At 56.7% G+C, this 19,418-nt stretch overlaps 1 protein-coding gene across 1 annotated transcript in view; it reads left to right on the forward strand.

The window, feature by feature from the left end:
* The first annotated feature begins 13,145 nt into the window (after positions 1-13,145).
* Slc16a3 (solute carrier family 16 member 3) overlaps positions 13,146-19,418 on the forward strand; it is a 9,922-nt gene continuing 3,649 nt past the window's right edge. The window contains exons 1-3 of the mRNA XM_055592339.1: positions 13,146-13,183; positions 18,036-18,144; positions 19,082-19,325. Coding sequence (XP_055448314.1) covers positions 19,103-19,325 — 223 coding nt within the window. The 5' untranslated portion in view covers positions 13,146-13,183; positions 18,036-18,144; positions 19,082-19,102. The remainder of the gene's footprint in view (positions 13,184-18,035; positions 18,145-19,081; positions 19,326-19,418) is intronic.

Raw genomic sequence — 19,418 nt, forward strand, 5'->3', positions numbered from 1 at the left:
ATATATTTGGTGCTTGGCCTGAACCTTCTCTGAGCCGGCATGTCTATCCTTTGTTTTTCTGTGGCCTTCTCCTCAGCCAGGGATCCCCTGGACCTTTAAGGGGCTTTTGTTCTATTAGAATGTGAGGTAGGCCCAACTGTCAGTTCTTTGCTGCCTAATGTAGAACCCCTGCCTTAGCTGAGGAGCCCAGGGCATCAGCCCCCTTCCAGATATATCCACAGATATGTTCACACCCCTGCCTCTGCCCCACCCAGTCATATTCCTGGGAGCGTCCCACGGTGATGGAGGTGGGGGGCTGGGCCTCTGTGTGCATGAAAATGGACAGGAAAGCTGGGAGGACCCAGCCTAAGATGAGTGCCTAATAGTGAGAGTAGAACACCCACAGGGGAGCCAGAACAGATGGCACCTGAGCCCCTCAAGCCTCAGTTTCCTCATCTGTACAGCGAGGCTCTGTAAGCCTGTGTGTTATGGAAGGGAGTGGGTTCCCCAGAAGTTAATCCCCAACTCCTAAAGGGGCTGTATTTGGAAGTTAAGGCTGTAAGGAGGATATTGCCAGTGAATGAAATCATCGGTGTGAGAGGAAGAAACATGAAGAGCACACTGAGGGGCCAAGTGAGGACATAGGAAGAAGAGACTGTCTGTGGGCTGAAGAGAGAGGCCAGAAGGGAGAAACAGCCCTGCCGACTTCCTGACCTCCAGACACAAGAGAAAGGAGTGTCTGTGTGAATCCCCAGTCTTTGGCATTCAGTTATGGCAGCCAGAGTGGAAACACCACATCATAGGTAAATGTGCTTGGACCTGTGGCTGAGTAACCTAGGTGTCATGGTGACTGTGGCCATCCTGGCAGCTAAGCCGCAGGCCCTGGCAGCTAAGCCGGGTGCCATCCAGGTCTAGAGGCTGTGGGAGTGTCCCACAATTGAGCTGGGGTGCCATGGCTGATGGCTCCCCCAATGGCTCAGACTGAGGCTGTGTCTCCCTCAACCATTCTGCCCCAGCAAATACCCCCTGCACCCCAAGATTTCCTCAAATACCACCTGATGGTGCTGGCTCGTATAGCCACACCCGGCAACCTCCCAGATGGCCACATCCTAGTCCTGTAGCATTTCCTTTAAGACAGAGGATAGTCTAGAACCCCTGGCACCTCCCCTGAGCCCTCCTTACCTCATACACCTCTTTCCCCTCCTCCCTCCTCCTTTCTTACTAGCCAGGAGATGGCTAAGGAAATGAGTTCACTCCTGTGGAGCACAAAGCAGGCAGAGCTCATGGGTAAGAGACAAGCCAGTTGCAGTAAGAAAGGATGTTAAAACTACCTGTCATCATCCTGGGAACCAGGGTGCTGGCAGGCCAGGCTCACACCAGACGCTCAAAGGGAAAGTACTGCTTGTGTCCTTTAGCTGCTGGTGGTGGTGGCAGCCGCCTTGACTACAGGTGTGGCGTGGTCTTTGGCTTCTACAGAGTCTCTTCTCATGCTGCCCTGCTTAGGATGCCAGGCATGTTGGATCAGGATGTACCCAGGACAGTGTAACTTCATCCTAACCAATTGCGTCTTCAGTGATCCTGTTTCCAAGTAAGGCCACACTTGAAGCACAGGTGGCCAGGACTTGAGCGTGTCTTTTGGGGAGCCAGCGTGTATCCCATTACAGACCAGTTTGTCTGGGCCTGTGCTGGGCTCCAGTGGCCCCTCTGCAGTGATCCCCACTACAGACTGAAGTGCAGGGTATCAAAGGCTAAGGGGTACTGCCTTATGCCATGGCGAGTGTGCAGCTGCAACCTCAGCCTCCCTGCCCATGCCCCCTGCACAGAGGTCAACTGTCCTCGCAGACCACTGGGCGCCAATGCCCCCACCCCAGTGCAGCTGTCAGCGCATCTCTGAGGAGCAGATGCATGGGTTCCAGAGTGGAATGGACAAGGGTAGAACGGCTGAGAGGCTATGGTTGAGCCAGACTTCTGGGATGCCAGAACACAGGCTGACTTGGTGGGTGCTACTTGTCCCCGAGTGAGCATCCAACATGGTAGCTAGACACTCGCCTAGAATAATGCCCCGGGGCTGAAGGCAACACCAGAGCTATCCAAGGATACCTGGCTCTCGCCACCCACAGCTTGGGAGTTCTTTCTTTGACTTTTGGCCATAGGACAACCTTGTCATGGCGTCTATCCCCAACACACACACACACACACACACACACACACACACACACGCACACACACACACACGCACACACACACACTGCAGCTGTCTGCCTGAGGACTTGTTGGGGCCACAATAGCACAGGGATCTGGAACAAAAAGCAGGGCAGGGCTCTGCCTAGCACAGAGCCGTGTGGGCTTGAGCAAGCCACTTCCCTTAGTTTCAGGAAATGGGCAGTGTAAAGCTTGCTGGGGCAATTTCTCCATCTGCCTGGGGCAGGAGATGAGCTGAGAACAGAAGGGGGTGAAAGCCACTTGTTTCTTGGACCTTTGGATGGGTGACAATGGATGCAGCTATTTGGCCATGTTCCCTGCAAGGTCCCCAAATAGGGAGCGACACTCTCACCTTGGGAATGACTGTTGTCACCTGCACTCCAAAGATGAGGACAGAGGTACAGAGGTATAGGTAAGAGTCACTATTGGCGGATGTGTCTCTCACTCACCCCTACAGTATGGCAGGACCTGTACAAATGGTCTCTGTTCCTTAAGAACCAGAGAACTGAAGAGGGCCATAAGGATGAGTGGGGTGGCTAGGGACTGAGTCTGCAGAGATGAGGCTTTGGCTGGACATTGATGGCACACCTTTAATCCCAGCACTCTGGAGACAGAGGCAGGCGGATCTCTGTGAGCTCAAAGCCATCCTGGTCTACCAAGCAAGTGCCAGGACAGCCAAAGATACACAGAGAAACTCTGTTTCAAAAAACCAAGAGAGAGAGAGAGAGAGAGAGGAGGTAGAAAAGAGGACACGTGTCTGCGAAGCCAGCCCTGGCTTTGTACAGAGGGAAATGCCAGCTCGGCCACTGACCTCCACCTCAGGAACCATGGTCTTTTGCTTCCCTGTGCACTTGGCCTCGGACATCTCATTGTGGACAGGGGGACCAGTTCCTGGGTCCTGACAGACAGTTAGGCAGAGCCTTGCCCATCCCTTGGTCTGAGGTATGAGTTTAGCACAAAGGCTGTCTATCCCTAAGTTCCCTTGTCTCCTTACTATGGTCTGGCCTCTCTCCTGGAGCTCTTGATTCTTTCCTGATGAAAGTCAAGATCAAGAACCTTTCAAAGCAAGGGTTGGAAGGTCACGACTTCTGCCCCCTTGGTTTGGGGTGTTCCACACTGTGAACCTCAGGTTGCAATGTGGACATGATAGGTTCCAGGTACACGGTGGCAGTGAACCAGGCCTCAGTTAGTAGAGGAAGAGAAATCAAGGGACATGTATGTCAGTTCATGGGGTCACAAGCGAACTGATGTCTGAGCCCTGCTCTGCAGAAGTCATGGTATGAGATGGGCATGGCCAGCTCAGGGAAACCACTGTGGATGCTCAGCTGAGCCAGCGCTAAATGTAAGCAAAGCAGCGCTGACCATTGGGGAATTCTGCAGCTCCACCCCACTTCTGGTGGAGAATGGGCTAAAGGCTTATGGGAGGGGTGAGTGCTGGGTGGGCTGGGGGCAAGACCAGCTCCCTCTGGCCATCCACTCATCTTGTCTGATCCTGGTCCTGAGCCTGGAGGTCCAGTGGGACTCAGGGGAGTCCCTGGGGACTTAGTCTTGGTGTGGACAGAGAGTGAGGCAAGGAAGAGCCCAAAGGCTGTCTTTGTGGAGAAGCAGCTCTGCTTGGGCCAAGCAGAACTGAGGGCACCCCGGGCACCTGGACTACATGGACAATCAGGGCTGTCAGCAGAAGGTCCTGAAGGCTTTGAGAGTAGATGAAGTACAGAAAAGAGTGGGGACCAAGGCCCCAGGAGAGATTCTCCAGAACTGCTTAACGGGAGGGAACCACCAGAAGCCAGGGAGGCCCAGGGAGGTCCGAGAGAAAAGCCTGGGTGGGGGAGATCGGTGAGCTTTAGGGCCAGGCGGAGCCACAGTGGAGAGTAGGCAGCACTACCTGGCCAGGGTCGTGGTGCCTCTGAGGTGGTGGGGATGGTGGGCAGGGAGGGCCTGTGCAGCGCTGGAGTTGGGGTGTGTGGACAGCTATCCCTGTGACTAGAACATTCATTGGCTGCTGTCAGCAGAGGCCGCACGGCCACAGGCTGTTCTCTGGGCTCTAGAACAGGTCTTCCTTTTGTCTTCAGATGTACTGTTGGCCACCAGCCCTGCTCAGGTGGCGGCTTGATGGCCCCATGGCTTCCTGGTGTCACCTCCGTAAGCCAGGACTTGGAAGGGTCGCTTTCCAGCGCTGACTGCAGTCTCTGAAGCTGCCTGTTGTCTCTTGCACTTTAAGGGTGTTGCCCTTAAGCCCACAGGGCATGGAGAAAGAGGACAGGAACAGCAAGGGAGAGGAGGGACACAGGCAGCGATGATCACAGGTCCAGTGGAGGCCTGTGATGGCTACTCTTGGCTGTCAGCTTGACCATATCTGGAATTAACTAAAACCCAAGTGGCAGGGTTCACATGTGAAGAACCTTTAAAAATTACTATTATTAAACCACTTGAAGCGGGAAGACCACTCTGAACCCAGATCATCTGAGGTGGGAAGGCTTTCGTCGGGGCCCACCTGGTGGCAGTCTCTGTAAGGACACGGAAGAAGGCAGCTTGCTCTCTGCCTGGCTGCTCTCACTCTCGCTGGCAAGACTGTGCGTTCACTGGCATCAGAGCCGAATCTTCAGGATTCGGGAGTCTCTGGAGGAGCAGCCGAGACAGCCAGCCCATGGCCCTCCCCTCGCTGGACAGCCGTTGTTGGACTACCTGGATGGCAGCTCCTAAGTCCTTCTGGTGATCCCTTCGTTCTCCAGGCTCTGTTCCTCTAGAAAACCCCACCTACCACGAGGCTGCCAGAGCCACCCCCAGGCTGCCAGAGCCCCTGGGCTCATCGACAGAGACGGCAGGGGACAAACCGGGGTCCCAGGCGAGTCGGGCCCCTCTCATTGCACCACCTGTCTCCTCCTCATCTCAGGCTCATCCACAGGAGAGCCAGGACCTAACTGGTTCCCGGGGGTGGGGGTGGGGGCAGAGGGAGCCGGAATGTCCCCTCCATCTGGGACAGGGGGACATGTTGGGGATGTTTTGGTTTATGATATGTAAACATGTTTTTGTTAAAATTCCAAGCTGGAGATTTTAGTTTGTCCACACCTGGTAAGTGTCTTGTGCAGGGCGTGGTCTTTTCCAACTGGAATTAGTTGAATTCTGAGGACTTTGAGAGGTGTAAATATGGCAGCCCAGAGGAAGAAGGCGCGGCTGCGAGGAGGAGGAGGAGGAGGAGGAGGAGGAGGAGGAGGAGGAGGAGGAGGAGGAGGAGGAGGAGGAGGACTGCTTGCTGCTGGTTCGTCCTGCTGTTGCATGTGCTGATCTGCTGGCTACGTGGGCTTCTTGATTTCTGGACAACTGAATACTGGTAATGCTCCCAAAGAATCATACCACCCTACCCAGCGGGAAGTAGAAAAGAGAACTCCACCCCCGTCCCCACTAATCTTCTTTCCCTCCTACCCGGTGTTGAGGGGTTGGAAGGAAGGTAGAAGCATTTAATAATCTTAAATAAAGTAGGTTTGTTAAAAAAAAAATCAAGGTCAACAGAGAAAGGACACAAGGAAGAAGGAGAGAAACAAGTAGGGGGAAGAACCCTAGGGGCTTCTGTACTTAGAGGGTCAGATGTGTGTCACAAATGAGAAGGGAACCCAGCCTCCCAGGCGAATGCCCATCCTCCAGGTCTCAGACTAACGGGGAGCTGGGCAGTGGCGCACTCCTTAATCCCGGCACTCAAGAGGCAAAGGCCGGTGGATCTCTGGGAGTTCAAGGCCAGCCTAGTCTATAAAGTCCAGAACAGCCAGGTATAGATACACAGAGAAACCCTGCCTCACACAAACAAACAGCCTGAGATGGGATGCCCTGACTCACCAGACCTCCTATCCAGTTGGATCCCAACAGCTGTAACTGTTGGGCTGGCCTGGCTACCTCAAGTAGGATATCACTGCAGCCCAGTCCAGAATCCCCACAGCATCTGGCTGAGGAGGGGACAGAGGAGATGAGCAATGGGCATTGTTACCCTATAGGAGAGAGGGAGGCGAGGCAGCCTCCAGCCTCACAGGGAGGCTCCGGCTTAGACACAGAGAGAGCAGAATGAACACCCTTAGTATGCAACCAGGAAAGTAACGGATCCCTGACACAGTGGCACACACTCTTAATCCTAGCACTTGGGAGGCAGAAAAAAGCAGAACCCTTTATGAGTTTGAGGTCAACCTAGTTTATATAGTGAGTTCCAGATCAGCCAAAGCTATACAGAGAAACCCTGTCTTAAAAACAAAACAAAATACCAAGCTAAGCACAATGGCTCATATCTTAACAGCAGCACTAGGGAGAATTTAAGTTTGAGACTAGCCTGGGCTACACAGTGAGATCCCGCCTCAAAACAAAAATAAAACACATTTATGTGGGGCTGGCAGTGTAGCATGTGAAAGCCCCAAGTCTGACCCAAAACAACAATGAAAAAACCTCAAAACATTAAAAAGAAGTTCTGGGATAAGTGGATGTGCACATGAGGAATGAGACCAGACCTCCAACTCAAGCCACTCATGGAGAGGAACTTGAAATCGTACAATGGGTTAGGGAGCCACCAACTCTTAGAAGAAACCACAGGGGAAGTGTTCTATTCCCAACATCAAAAATAAAGAGAAAGAAAAAAAAGGAAAAGAAAGAAAAAAAAGGAAAAGATAAGTAAAATTTCATAGAGCGGGTTTTTGTGAGGACACTAACCACACAAACAGTTAAAAATAAAGCTACTAACAGGCCTGCTGGTGCATGTCTTTCCGCCAGCACTCAAGCAGCAGAGACACAGGTCGGGGCACAGACACCTAGGCTAGCCAGCGCTACATAGTGACCCTATTAAAAAAAAAGGAAGAAAAAAGAAGAAAAGGCCGGCGGGCAATAGAAGATGCTCCCGGGGCCAGGGAGATGCCGAGGGGCAAAGCATCCCTGCACAGGTGTGAGGGCAGGATGAGTTCCGATCTCTAGCAACTATGTCATTGCCGGGTGGCTGAGTGTGGTGACCGCCTGTGCCCTCAGCAGCAAGAAAGTGGAGACAGGGAATCGCTCAGGCAGACAAGGTAGGCAGATGAGCCAAATGGGTGAGCTCTGGTCACACACACACACACACACACACACACACACACACACACAACCACAAAAGCAAGCAGAGAAATGATGTTCCAATTACTAGTCACTTGAGAAATGCAAATCAAAAGCACAGGGAGCTGCCACTCCCACCCGTAAGGACGATTTTAATAAAAATAAAAACAAAAACCCCACAACCAGAGAAGAGGGGTGTTGGCAAAAGCCCAGAAATTGGAAGTGTTCTGCTCTGTGGTGGGGGTGCGACATGGGCAGGTGGTGTGGAAACCAGGTTGGTAAGTAGTTCCTCATGAAGCTGAACACGCAATTCCTGTGTTGTGTGAGCCAGCAATTTCACTCCTACATATACTGCTGAGAGAGCCCGAGACAGACATATGTCCATACAAGGAGTCATACACAGATGTTCATAAGATGATCATCAGTTGTGATAGCCAGGAGGCGGCAATGGCCCAAACGTCCATCAACGGGGAACAGATGCACAGAATCCATACATTCTGTCTGAATAATGGAGTGTTATTTGGTAGCGGAGTTAAGTATTAGTAAATCTGAAGATTTATGGTCAGTGAAAGAACTCTGTCACACGAGGCCATACACTGAGCCAGGCCTGCAATCCCAATTGCAGGCTTTGGGAGGCCGAAGCGGGATGATTGTGAGTTCAAGGCCTGCCTAGGAAACTTGGTGAGACCTTGTCTGAAAACAAGGAGGACGGTGTCTGGAAGTGTCGCCCAGCAGTAGAGCACGCACCTGGTATGAGCCCGAAGGCTCAGCCCCTGACGCGCACACTGTGTCCGTGCAGTGTGTCCACAGAGCAGACAGTACACACAGAGTTGCCGATCAGTAGGGGTGCTCACCTAGTGGGTGCAGGGTGCCGTTGTGGAGGATGGAAAGATTTTGAAACTGGAGGAAGCTGGCGACCGGCGACACTGGGAGGCACTGGGTGCCCCTGTTTCTTTAGGAAAAGTGCGTGTGACATGAATTCCATTTTGACGTTTAGAAAGGAGTGGACCTCGGCAATGTTACGCCATGCTGGGAAGTAGGAGGGGAGACAGGTGGTGCAGGCCACGCTCAGGTGTCCTCTGACCCGTGTGCTCGGACACCTTCGCTTTGCACATGCATGTGGGTGTGGATGTGCCGACCACTCCAATGTGTGTGGGGGGGTCAGCGTCAGCATGTCTCCCTCAACCACTCTGCCACCACCCACCCCTTTTTTTGGTTTATCAAGATACGGTTTCTGTGTTTCTCTGGGATTAAAGCTGTGCGCCACCACTGCCTGGCTCACTTTGATTTCTTAAAAATTTCTTTATTAGTCATGTGCCTGTGATCCCAGTACTGCGGGAGGCAGAGAAGGCAGACCTCTGTGAGTTTGAAGCCAGCCTGGTTTACATAGTGAGTCCAGGACAGTCAAGGCTACACAGAGAAACCTTGTTTTGAGAAACAAAAATTATCTATTGTGTGAGAGAGAGTTTGAGTTCGAGGGGGTCATGACCAAGGTGTGGAGGTCGGGAGGACTTCTAGGAGTCAGCTCACCTGCTTTGTGGCGGGGGAGTGTCTGCTTGTTTCTGCTGTTGCACTGCGTGCTTCGGGCTAGCTGGCCTGAGGGTTTCTGGGCAGTCAGAATTCTCCTGTCTCTGCTCCCATCTCACCACAGGAATACGGTGTTACAGACGCTCAGCATTGCAGCCAGCTTCTCCTGCGGGTTCCAGGCGTGGAGCTCCGGCAACCTTACTCACGGAGCGCCTCCCCAGCCTCAGCTTTGCGTTTGGGGACAAGCTCTGTCGCCGCACCTGGGGCTCACTGTTCCGCAGGTGGAGGGATCCACCTCTCTGTCTATCACCACCGGGCTGGGATTATAGGAAAATTGCCAGGCTTAGCTTTTACACTGTTTCTGGGGAGCCAGACTCAGGTCCTAATGTCAGAAACTGGACCCAAGAAAAAGTCCATGCATCCAAACAATTTCAGCAAGGCAAACCCAGCAATCCAGCATGCCTAAGGGGCTCCCACTGGGCTTTTATTCCTAATGCCGAGGAGCCCTGCAAGACACTCTGAGTGGTCGGAGCTCAACCTCACTCTTTGTTTGAGACAGGGTTTCTCTGTGTAGCCCTGGCTGTCCTAGAACCACATTGGCCTCGAACTCACACAGACCCGCCTGCCTCTGCCTCCCAAGTGCTGGGATTACAGGGTGCGCCACTGTGCCCGCCCCAGGCTCACATTCTTTAAGGGGTGGGCGCTCTTAAAACGCACAGCTGCAAAGCCAAGTGCAGCTTTGGAGAGCAGGGTGCAACCCCGAGCACATTCTTCTCTTGTAGAGAGATGCTGAGCTGGGGAGCGATTCTTGCCGGGTGATGTCTTTACTCATTTCATTTTAAATTTTTTTTTTCAGGAGCTAGAGAGATGGCTCAGTGGTTGTGAACACTGACTGCTCTTCTAGAGGGACCCAGGTTCAATTCCCAGCACCCACATGGCAGCGCACAAGTCTGTGACTCTAGTTCCAGGGAACATGATGCCCCACACAGACACACATTAGGCAAAGCAACAATGCAGTAAAGATAACAATCAGTAAATTAACGCTGTTCAGATTTTATTCTTTTATGTCTGTGCGAATTTGCCTGCATGTGCTACGTGCGCCCTGTGCGTGTGGGGCGTCCTTGGAGGTAAGAAGAGGGATGGGATGGCTGAGCATCACAGACGGTATGAGTTGCCGTCTGGACGCTGGGAAGGTAACCTGGGTCCTCTGTAAAGCAGCAGTGCTTTTAACCACTGAGCCAGCTCTCCAGACCCTGCCTCACGAGTTCGCTCTAGATGGGGCTCTGATGTCCCTTAACCCTGCCACAGTGAAGACAGGACAGTTCATTGACATTCCCCACACTCATGCTGGTGCAGAAAGCATTTTAACCACCGAGCTGTCCCTGTCCTGATTTTACCTTCAAGACAAGGACTCTTTGTCTCTCTCTGTCTCTGTCTCTATCTCTCCACACTCACATACCCACATACACAGCACCCACTCATCACCCATGAGCAAACACCCCAACACCCCATGCCCAGCACCAACAGAGCACAGGTGCATGTGACCGGCTCAGGCTCAGCTTCTCCTACCTGCCCACTCTCTGATCACTGCAGTGGGAAGGTCGGGCAGCTGCCAGGCTAACATGTTTTTCGTATGTATTTTCTCCAGAGGGTTTGGGATGGAAAAGCCCTGGGAAAAAGCACAGAATGAAGGAATGGGGTGGGCCCAAACTCATAGTCTTGGGTCCAGGCTGTGTTCCATGGGGCTTCTGCCTCCATGACATCACCTCACACAGCAGTCTGGCTCGGGGCAGGCTGCACCCCACTGCGCCTGAGGGGTCTGGAGAAAAGGTACCCTGGGTGTAGAGTAACAGGCTTCAATAGTGTGTCACCAGATCCCTGGACAGGGCTCACCCAGGCAGCAGAGGCAGGGGCCAGGCAGCTGGGGACCCCAGCGAGAGGAGCCGTGCCTGGGACGGAATGTTTGTCCCAGCGACTTGGCTTTCTCTTCCTGACCCAGCCTGCCTTGACCCCAGTCCATCCTGGGCTAGCAACTGGTGCTGGGTGGCTCGTGCAGCCTTGGCCAGGCACAGTGGCTAGGCTGGAGTCTTGACAATCACCAAGGCTCTCCACGGGCTGCAGTTGTGGCGTCTGTATGGCTCTACAGAATCTGGAAGATTCCTTGGCTGCTGAACTTCCACCCTCGCTGGCGCAGCTGACAGGAGAAGTCTCAGAAAACCCCCTCTCTTTCCAAGATCGTGGTGGAGACAGGAGTTGTCTGGCGGTGGTCTGGGAGACTGGACGCTTGCTCAAGACCGGTGATAGGTCTCCATGTCCCATGGTTCCTAGGGGCAGGGATCTTGGGAAATCCGTGTCCCCCAGGGCTCCAGCCACCAAGTCTCCTCAGAGCACATTCCAGGGCCTGATGGGACCTGAAGCTGTAGACTGGAATGGAAGGAGGTGGGGCCTGGAGGGTGCCTAGAGGGACACGGGCTGCGGAGAGCAGGGCCAGATCTGGCCGGACCACTGGGAAGCTAGGAATAGCTACACCTCCCCTCTTCCTTCAGAAAAGGGCACCGTGGGCTGGCACAGGGCATGCTGGGCAGGCTGGGCACTAGATCCAGGTCTGGTGCCGGCTCCCACATCATTGCTGGGTGAGCCACAGGGCAGCAGAGGCTGTGCTGTTGATGGCGCTAGGTCTTGAGTGCTCCTAGATTCACCCCGAAAAAGGAGTATTGGGTCCTTGAGGGCCACTAGGTCTGCAGAAACGTGGTACTAACGGTGCTGCTCCTGGCCTTCGGGAGGCAGGAGGAGGCAGTGAGAGACTGGGCGCTGGCCTGGTTTCCGTTTTCCTGTTGGCAGCTCTGAGCTATGTGGTCTGAAGGAGGGCTGGGGTGGCAAGCACCTAACTGTGAGCTCAAGAAGACTGTATGGCTAGCCCCATCTGTGAGATGGTGTCTGCGCATGTGTAACCCTAGGCCGGAAGTTTGGCTACCTCCTGGACATGGCCACCTACCAGGCCTTCATCGCTGAGGACGGAGGCCCATATGCCACTTGTTGGGGGCCATGGGATTCTCACCATGCCTGGTCTCCCCAGCGTCTTTGGAGGAAAGCCCCAGTCAGGCCCTAGGCAGGGGTGTAGCTCAGACTCCGAATGAACGCTTTCATGGAGGGGTCGGTTGGAGGGTGAGTGCAGTTGGCCCTACCAGGCTCGGCTTCTCAGTAGGTAAGGAGTCAGAATGGTGGACTCTGGAGGCAAAGCTAATGTCCACGGTATGACCCCACCCCCCACCCATTTTACCATGGTCAAAATATGGCCGGTTGTGACCTTTTGGATTAGAGACCACTCTTTCCCATTCTGGCTGTGCTGAGATCTTTGTCCAGCGTTGGGTTATTACCTAAACTTCTTAGAGTCAGGGGATCTGGAGTCTATGCAGCCTCCTTAGAAGTGACATAGAGTGTTCCAAAAGTAACCCAGACTGGGTGCCTGGGGGTAAGTGTCCCAGGCTCTGCCCGCCAAAGGCGACGCTCCCTGGCGCCTCCGCAAAGCCTAGCCCCCAAAGCGCCCTGTTATTTCATTGACTGGAGAAGAAAAATGGGGCGGGTGGAAGATGTACCCCGCTCAAAGGAAGGGCTCCGCTTTCTCTCAACCCTGCCCCTTCCCAAGCGGCCAGCATTCGTGGGGCAGGATGGAAAGCTCTGTCCTGTCCTGTCGCCCATACCGGGCTGGGAGTTGAAGGGTGACAGCGCAGGGCTATGGCGTCTGTGTCCGTATCTGGCTTCGCAGGGCCCTGACCGCAGGGGGAAACGGAAGTTCAGGGAGGTTCACAGCCTTGCCCAAGATATCCCGGCAGTCCAAAGTGCTCGGGTCTTGCTTCCCAAACAGGGGAGACAGCCGCTACGGAACAGCCCAGGCGTGGGCATAGGCAGGAGATGGAGGTTTGCGCGGGGCGAAAGTCCGAAGGAGGCCTGAGGACCCAGAGCTGAGGCTCACGGTGCGCGGCGGGCGGTGGGGGCGTGTGTCCCTGGGCAGGAGGCGCGAGCCAGGGCATGAAGGACAAAAGGTCCCCGTAGAGAGGACGCTGCCACTCCCGTGCCAGGATCATGAAAGGGCGGAAAGGGGTGCCGAGGGGAGGCGAGGCGGGCAGCCCGGGTCCGAGGGCGCGGAAGGGACCAGTGCGAAGGTCCGCGCCGGGTGGGCCCGCCCCGGGGCGCCTCCGTGCTAGGCCGGGAAGGACGGTGAGCGCGCCGTCGAGGCGCAGCAGCCCGCGCGCCCCCTCCGGCAGCGACGCGGGGTCCGGGCGGGGAGGGCAGGGGCGGCGCCAGGCAGCGGTGACGTGCGCGGGGGACGTGCATCGCGAGGGATGAGAGCACTTAAAGTCGCCCCCGGCGCCGAGGCGGCCAGAGGCGACGCGGCGGCCGGCGGGAGCGGCGGCAGGTAGGCGCGGCGGGATGCTCGGCGCGCGGAGCGGGCCGGGACCCCGCTCCAGCCGCCCGGGGTTGGGCCTTCCTCCTTCAGGTGCCGGATCGCGGCCCGGAGCTCCTGGCCCCTGGGCCCCTGGGCCCCTGGGCCCCTGGGTCCCTAGGCCCCTGGCCTCCTGCCCTCCTGGTTCTCCAGCTCCTATTCTCGCCGGTCTTGGAGAACCCTCGCACTACTGCGGCGCCACTAAAGGGCCCGGAGCAGCCAGTGGCGCGCTCGCATCCTGCCTCCCTGGCCTCAAAGAAGCCTACCTAGCTGGCCATCAGGCGGCCCTCGGGGGCTGGGCTTCATCCAGGAGGCAGCTGCCCCGGGCGACCTAACGTCCAGAGTATAAATAGCTCGGCCCGAGAGGGCTGGAGGGTGGCCGGGCGGCCCGGGAGCCTGGGCTATATTTGGTGGGAATGCTACAGCCTTCTTGGAACCCTGAACCTCCAAAGGGCGTCAGCAGGCTGCCCAGTGAGAGAGGCACACGTGCGCTTCGGAACGGTGCCAGGTTGGAGGAGGAATGCCCTCGGGTCTCTTTCTCTCGTCTGCTCTTCACATGCCCCCTTCCTACCACCTTAAACTCACTCACCCTCACCCAGCCACCACCACTAGCCCAAACTAGGCAGATGAAAAGGGGGCTTTCCTGCGGCAAGGGCTCGGTTTGCCCTATCCTCTTCCTGTAGGAAAACCGGAAACAGCCTCAGCTTTCTTACCTGAAAAGTGGGCTGACCAGGCGCCTGCCTGGATGCTGGGCCAGACAAAAGGGTCAAGCGCAAAGGAAGCCGTTAATTCTGGACAGCGGATGGTATTTGGAATCTGAGTAACAGGCAAGGGGGCAGCAGGATCCAGAGCCTGCTCCTTCCCCAACGCACAGGGCTGCATGTCCAGGCCAACAGAAGCGCATTCTGTAGCGTCAGAGTCCGGGCGACGGGGAGGGCTGAGACAGTAACCGGCCAGGCTCCCATACAACCCGGGCTCGGTAGCTTGTCCAAAGCTGGGGCCGGATTCCGGGAGCAGGTTATCTCCCAGGGCCCCCAGCTTCATTCCACAGGCCCAAAGGTCGGCTGGTGCCCAGTGGGTCTGCTGTGTGGAGGAGTGAGGACGGTCTTAAAAAGTGTGGGGACTCCCTCAGGAACTAGGATGGTGTGCAAATAATGGGTCTGCCCCTCCAAGGCCACCTCGGTTTGTGTGGCGCCTTCTTGACAAGGACTTCATGTTGACAAAGCCTTGAATGGTGGTTTGGCTCCAAGATGGACTTGCCCAAACACTAGTTACCTTGGGCAGCGCATGCTCCCCATAAGAAAGACCTCACTGGCTGCACGCCTGAACTCGGAGGGGCAGCAAGGAGAAAGCGCTGGCGATCTGAGAGCGAGCCATCAAAAAGTGATGTGGAGGAGGCCGGTGCGTGCACCCCACAGGACGTCGCTTTTCCGGGACTGCCTGACTCCAGAGCCAGTCCTGCAGTGAACTGGCCAAGAAGGGGAAGGCTGGGGAGGGGCCAAGAGCACGTGGCACCTTGAGGACCCAAGCGGGACCTTTAGATGGTGATGCTAAGCAGTTGGAGACGCCTCTGGACCAGGCCTTGGTCCACCTGGCACTGAACACTGGCACAGGGTCAGGTCAGGAATGGAGACCGCCCTAGTGGCCAGAGTGGGCTTCCGGCCTCAGTTCCCATCAGCGGAATGGGCCACGAGGGGCAGATGCACTCCTGAGCTCGCTCAGGCATCTCAGGCTCAGCCGCGCGCGCCAGCTCGCCTCTGCGAAGGGCAGAAGGAACTGGCACGCCTCGCAAGCGAATCTGCGAATCTGCGGTTGAGTTAGATCCCTAGCCATAGGTCCCTCAGGGCATGTGGGGCCGCGCGCTGCAAGTACGGTAGCCGCGGAGAAGGACCGCCTACTCTAGGCAATACGGCGGCGGCTCCTCCCTTGGCGCGGTCACGTCCCCCACGTCCCGAGGCCGCTCGGGCGGGGCTTCCTCCCCTTCCAGACCCTAGTCCGACCCACTGAGCCCCTCCCAGGTCGGCCGGACCTCCACCTCCAGCTTGCAGATGAAGTGAGAGGGTTGCCGCCCTCTAGTCCAAGCCCCACCCCCACCCATACTTCGGCCATCTCCAGACCTACCTTCTCCTCGCTGGGCAGTAATGGGAGTCGGGTGGGGGTCGCTTACGACTTCCGAGCCTCCCTTTAGCTTTAGCCTTACCTCGTAGCTTTAGGAAGACTTGCGTGGGAGTCGAGGGATCCGTAAGATGGCCTTGTGGAGTGGCTAGTGCGATGCCCAGCAGGCCTCGGTGGAACCTTGCTGGAGAGTGGTGCGGAGAAGGGTTCCCCACAGCAAGCTGGGGCTGGCTCCCAGGGTTCCCCATTTTGTGACAGCCAACCACTGAAGGTTTCTCACAGGAGGTGGGCCTCAGCCCAGCTATCGGAGGACAGCGATTCAGGGATCGCAGGCTGGAGGTGGGGTGGCTCTGGGCAACAGTGTGCACTCTGGCAAACAGGGCCAGTATTTCTAGCCCACTGGCCCCTTCAGAGTTGATGTGAGCTGACAGAACCAGCTTGCAGGGGAGCCAGGCGTGCGCTGGAGCCTGGAGGGCCGGGCACGCCCACGGCCCATCCTCTGCTGCGCCATGGAGGCCTCTTCAGAAAACTCCCCTAGGGACAATTCCACTCCTGCTTGTGCACACTGGTGGGCTCAGGGCTGAGGGCCCAGAGAGGAGAGGGAAGGGAGGGGAAGCAACTTGGAAGGGCGCCTTTCAGCAACCTCTTGCCCCTGTCGCCCTGAGACACTGGGTGCCAGCCTCGGCTGGTTGCTTACTTGTTCTCTGAGGATCCAGAATGTAACTCAAGGAATGGAGCTGTCTCAGTTCCTGTCATCTACTCTGACCACAGAGGCAGGACCAAGGCTGCCCTCCTGAGGGCAGGCACTTAATGGGCACCTGGGCACCCTTCCGTGGACTGGTAGTCCAGCTCCAAGCACCCCGGCTGGCGAAAGGGGTCCAGTCCAGGCCCTTGAATGCAAAGGGCTGTTCCGAGGGACAGCCATAGGCAACAGTCAGAGTGGTTGGCCTCCCAAGGGCCTCGAGGCAGCAGCCCTCCGGAGTGCCCTGGCCTCCCCTGACCCAGCCCCCACCCCAGATCAGTTTTCTGTCACCTGGAGGCCGAGTTATTTCTGGGCTGCTTCATATGCCTCCCTGGGAGGGTAAATGTCACTGAAAGGCCAGACAACTTGGGTGTGTCCATGCGAGATGCTTTGGGAGGTGAGGCCCCTGTGTTGAGCAGGGGAGCCCTGGGGTTAGGGCACTGGCCTGCATTGGGGCCCACCTAGGCTCTGTTGCCCTGTAGACCTACCCGGCCTTTTACTCCCCTGGGATGTGTCCAGGCCTGGGTGGTAACCGCAGGCTTAAACTACCCATGGTTGGGAAGAAACTGTCATTTTCCCCCTTGCAGGGGAGAAGTCTCCCTGTGCAGGGTCCTGGTGACAGGCTGGGCGCGGACAATGTGGGTACTGGGACTTGGCGGGGAGCGTCCTGCCCCCGTGCCGGCACCTCCTTGGCACTGTAGGTGGCCCTCCCTGTGTAGACCTCACATGGCAGCCACAGGGCCGAGAAGTCCCAGAACATGTCCTCTTCTGAACTTGCTTGCTCTCCAAGACCCCAGCTCAGAGGGCACCTCACCTGCAGCGGTGACTGGTCCCATTTCTGTGCTCTGTGGACTGTGCGCTTCGGAGCAAACACGCAAAGGTAGAGAGACTCCAGATGGCTGGAGTAACCGTTGGTGCCTTGGCCAGTGCTAGCTCTAGCTGCTGCAGCCCAGAAGCTGAGCCTGGGACCCAGAGTTAGGCTTGTGCTCACTGCTGGTTCTGGGCATGCTCCCTTCTGCTTTGCACGGAAACTGGATTTCACTTTTTTAAAAATACACTTTATTTTGTGAACACGGGATGGGGCACAGGTGTGCGTGTGCCTCTGTGTGCCATTGCTTGTGGAGGTCAGAGGACAACCTGGAGGAGTCATTTTTCATCTTCCATCATGTAGGTCATGGGGACTGAACTTGGGCTGTCAGCCTCAGTGGAAGGTGCCTTTACCCACTGAGCCATCTTGCCCACCCTGGATTGATTTTAAAACGTGCAACAGGAGGCTGGGCATGGTCATGCATATAATTCTCAGCACTCAGGACTTAGAGGCAGGAGCATTCAAGGCCATCTATTATACATCCAGGCCAGCTAGGGCTACGTAGAGAGATGCTGTCTACGTGCATGTGTGTGCACACAGGAAGGAAGGAAGGCAGGAAGGAAAGGCAACAAGTCCCACAAGCCCACAGTCTGAACGAGCAGGAACCCCGGAGTTGGCCGCCCTCCCCCTTCTCTCCATGATTGCTCCTCAAATCCTGGGCCTGGGCTCATCCTTGTGTTTTCTTTTGGTTTCATCTCTAAATGGTATAGCCCTAAAATGTACCCACCCCAGTTTTTAAGATTCCCTTTTTAAGTGCATGTCCGGACAGACACTTCTCCTTTGGGTCTGAGGAGGAAGGGTCTGGGCTGGGCCCTGGCCAGAGGCAGGACGCAGCTCCCAAAGGTCGTGTGCGCTCCCAGCAGGGCTCTGAGCTGTCTCAGAACCTCGGGGGAACCGCGGCAGGGGCAACTAGGATAGTCTGGGTTAGCATGTCTGTGCCCCAATCACAGGACTTGTCACAGAAGGAAGGCAGCAAAGGCGCAGGGCTGAGGTCCATGCCCAGCCCCGGGGTGGGCAGCCAAGGTGAGCAGCTCTCCTCCTGTCAGGGGTTTACACTCCAGTGCCAGCCCTCACACTTAATGGCCTGCTTTTCTCCCCAGAGCTGTTTGGCTGCACGCCATTTGTGGAGAGCGAAGACCAGGCTGCGAGAACACTCAGCGCAAAGGCCACTCGGCCTCTCAGCGCAGAGGCCACTCAGCTCAGCTCTTGGTGAGTTGGGGACAGGGCTAACCTGGGGTTAGGGGAATACAGCCTGGGGTGCGACAGCCAAACCCAAGCCTGGTCCTGGCTCTCCGGCTTGCTCTGTCTCATATCAACTAAGGCCCTGAAATCATGACAAGGGAAGTTAGCACTGGGCAGGTGTGGGACTTGGGACAGTCCTTGATTGCCTTAGTAGCTAAGGGCCAGAGGATTGACTCCCGTTCCGTAGATCGGGATATGAGCTGCTCCCATGGCTGACTTTTTTTGTCCTTGACCCCGTACCTTCCCAGAATCCATCAGGATCTACAGCCTCTTCCGAAAGCCAATGTCATAGCTGGTTCCAGGCAGGGTTCCAGCTCCAGCTAGCTCCAGCTCCAGCAGTGGGGCCCTCAGACACCACAACCTACTTATTTCACCTGCCTCTGCACCAGCCACGTCCCCAGGGTGGCCAGAGTAGCCAAGAGTGCAGCCTGGCTCCTTGGGCAGGGAAGCGGGGCGGGGCCGGGCCTAGGCACTCATAGGTGGGCAGAGTGCTGGGCACCCCCCCAGACCTGAGGGAACAGGAAGTACGGGCTGTGCAGGGATGGCCCTGTGGCCGTAGCTTCTGCTGGGGTGGCTGATTCTTGGGTCTGCCCTTCCCAGGAGGTAGAGTGAGCCCTGGCTGAGCCCTGAGGTCACTGTCCTGCAGAGGCGCCACCTGTGTGGGAACAAGCCCCTGAACGAAGGGTCCAGACAGCTTCCCACAGCGCCAGCGGAGGGTGGCTGGGCTGGGAGCCCTGAGCCGGCAGGAGCAGACTGGCCGTGGTTGAGCTGCTGCAGAAATGGCCGGGTGCCAATCCTGCCACTCTCCAGGTGTCCTGCCTGCTTCTGTCTCCACCCTCCTCTGCTGGGCTGTGGCTGAGGTGATCCCCCTGGCACCCTGAGTCAGCCCTTTTTCTTTCCTCAGGTGGAAGCAGCCCTCCTGGCTATGGGAGGGGCTGTGGTGGACGAGGGTCCCACAGGCGTTAAGGCCCCTGATGGAGGCTGGGGCTGGGCCGTCCTCTTTGGCTGCTTCGTCATCACGGGTTTCTCCTACGCCTTCCCCAAAGCAGTGAGCGTTTTTTTCAAGGAGCTCATGCATGAGTTTGGGATTGGCTACAGCGACACGGCCTGGATCTCCTCCATCCTGCTGGCCATGCTGTATGGCACAGGTGAGGCGGGGGGGGGGGGGGGGGGGGGGGGCCCCCCCCCCGGGGGGGGGCGCCGGGGGGGCGGGGCGCGAGCGGGGGGGCGGTGGGCGCCCC

This window comes from Psammomys obesus, unplaced genomic scaffold, assembly GCF_907164565.1.
Source record: "Psammomys obesus unplaced genomic scaffold, mPsaObe1.curated_primary_1811, whole genome shotgun sequence".
NCBI lineage: Eukaryota > Metazoa > Chordata > Mammalia > Rodentia > Muridae > Psammomys > Psammomys obesus.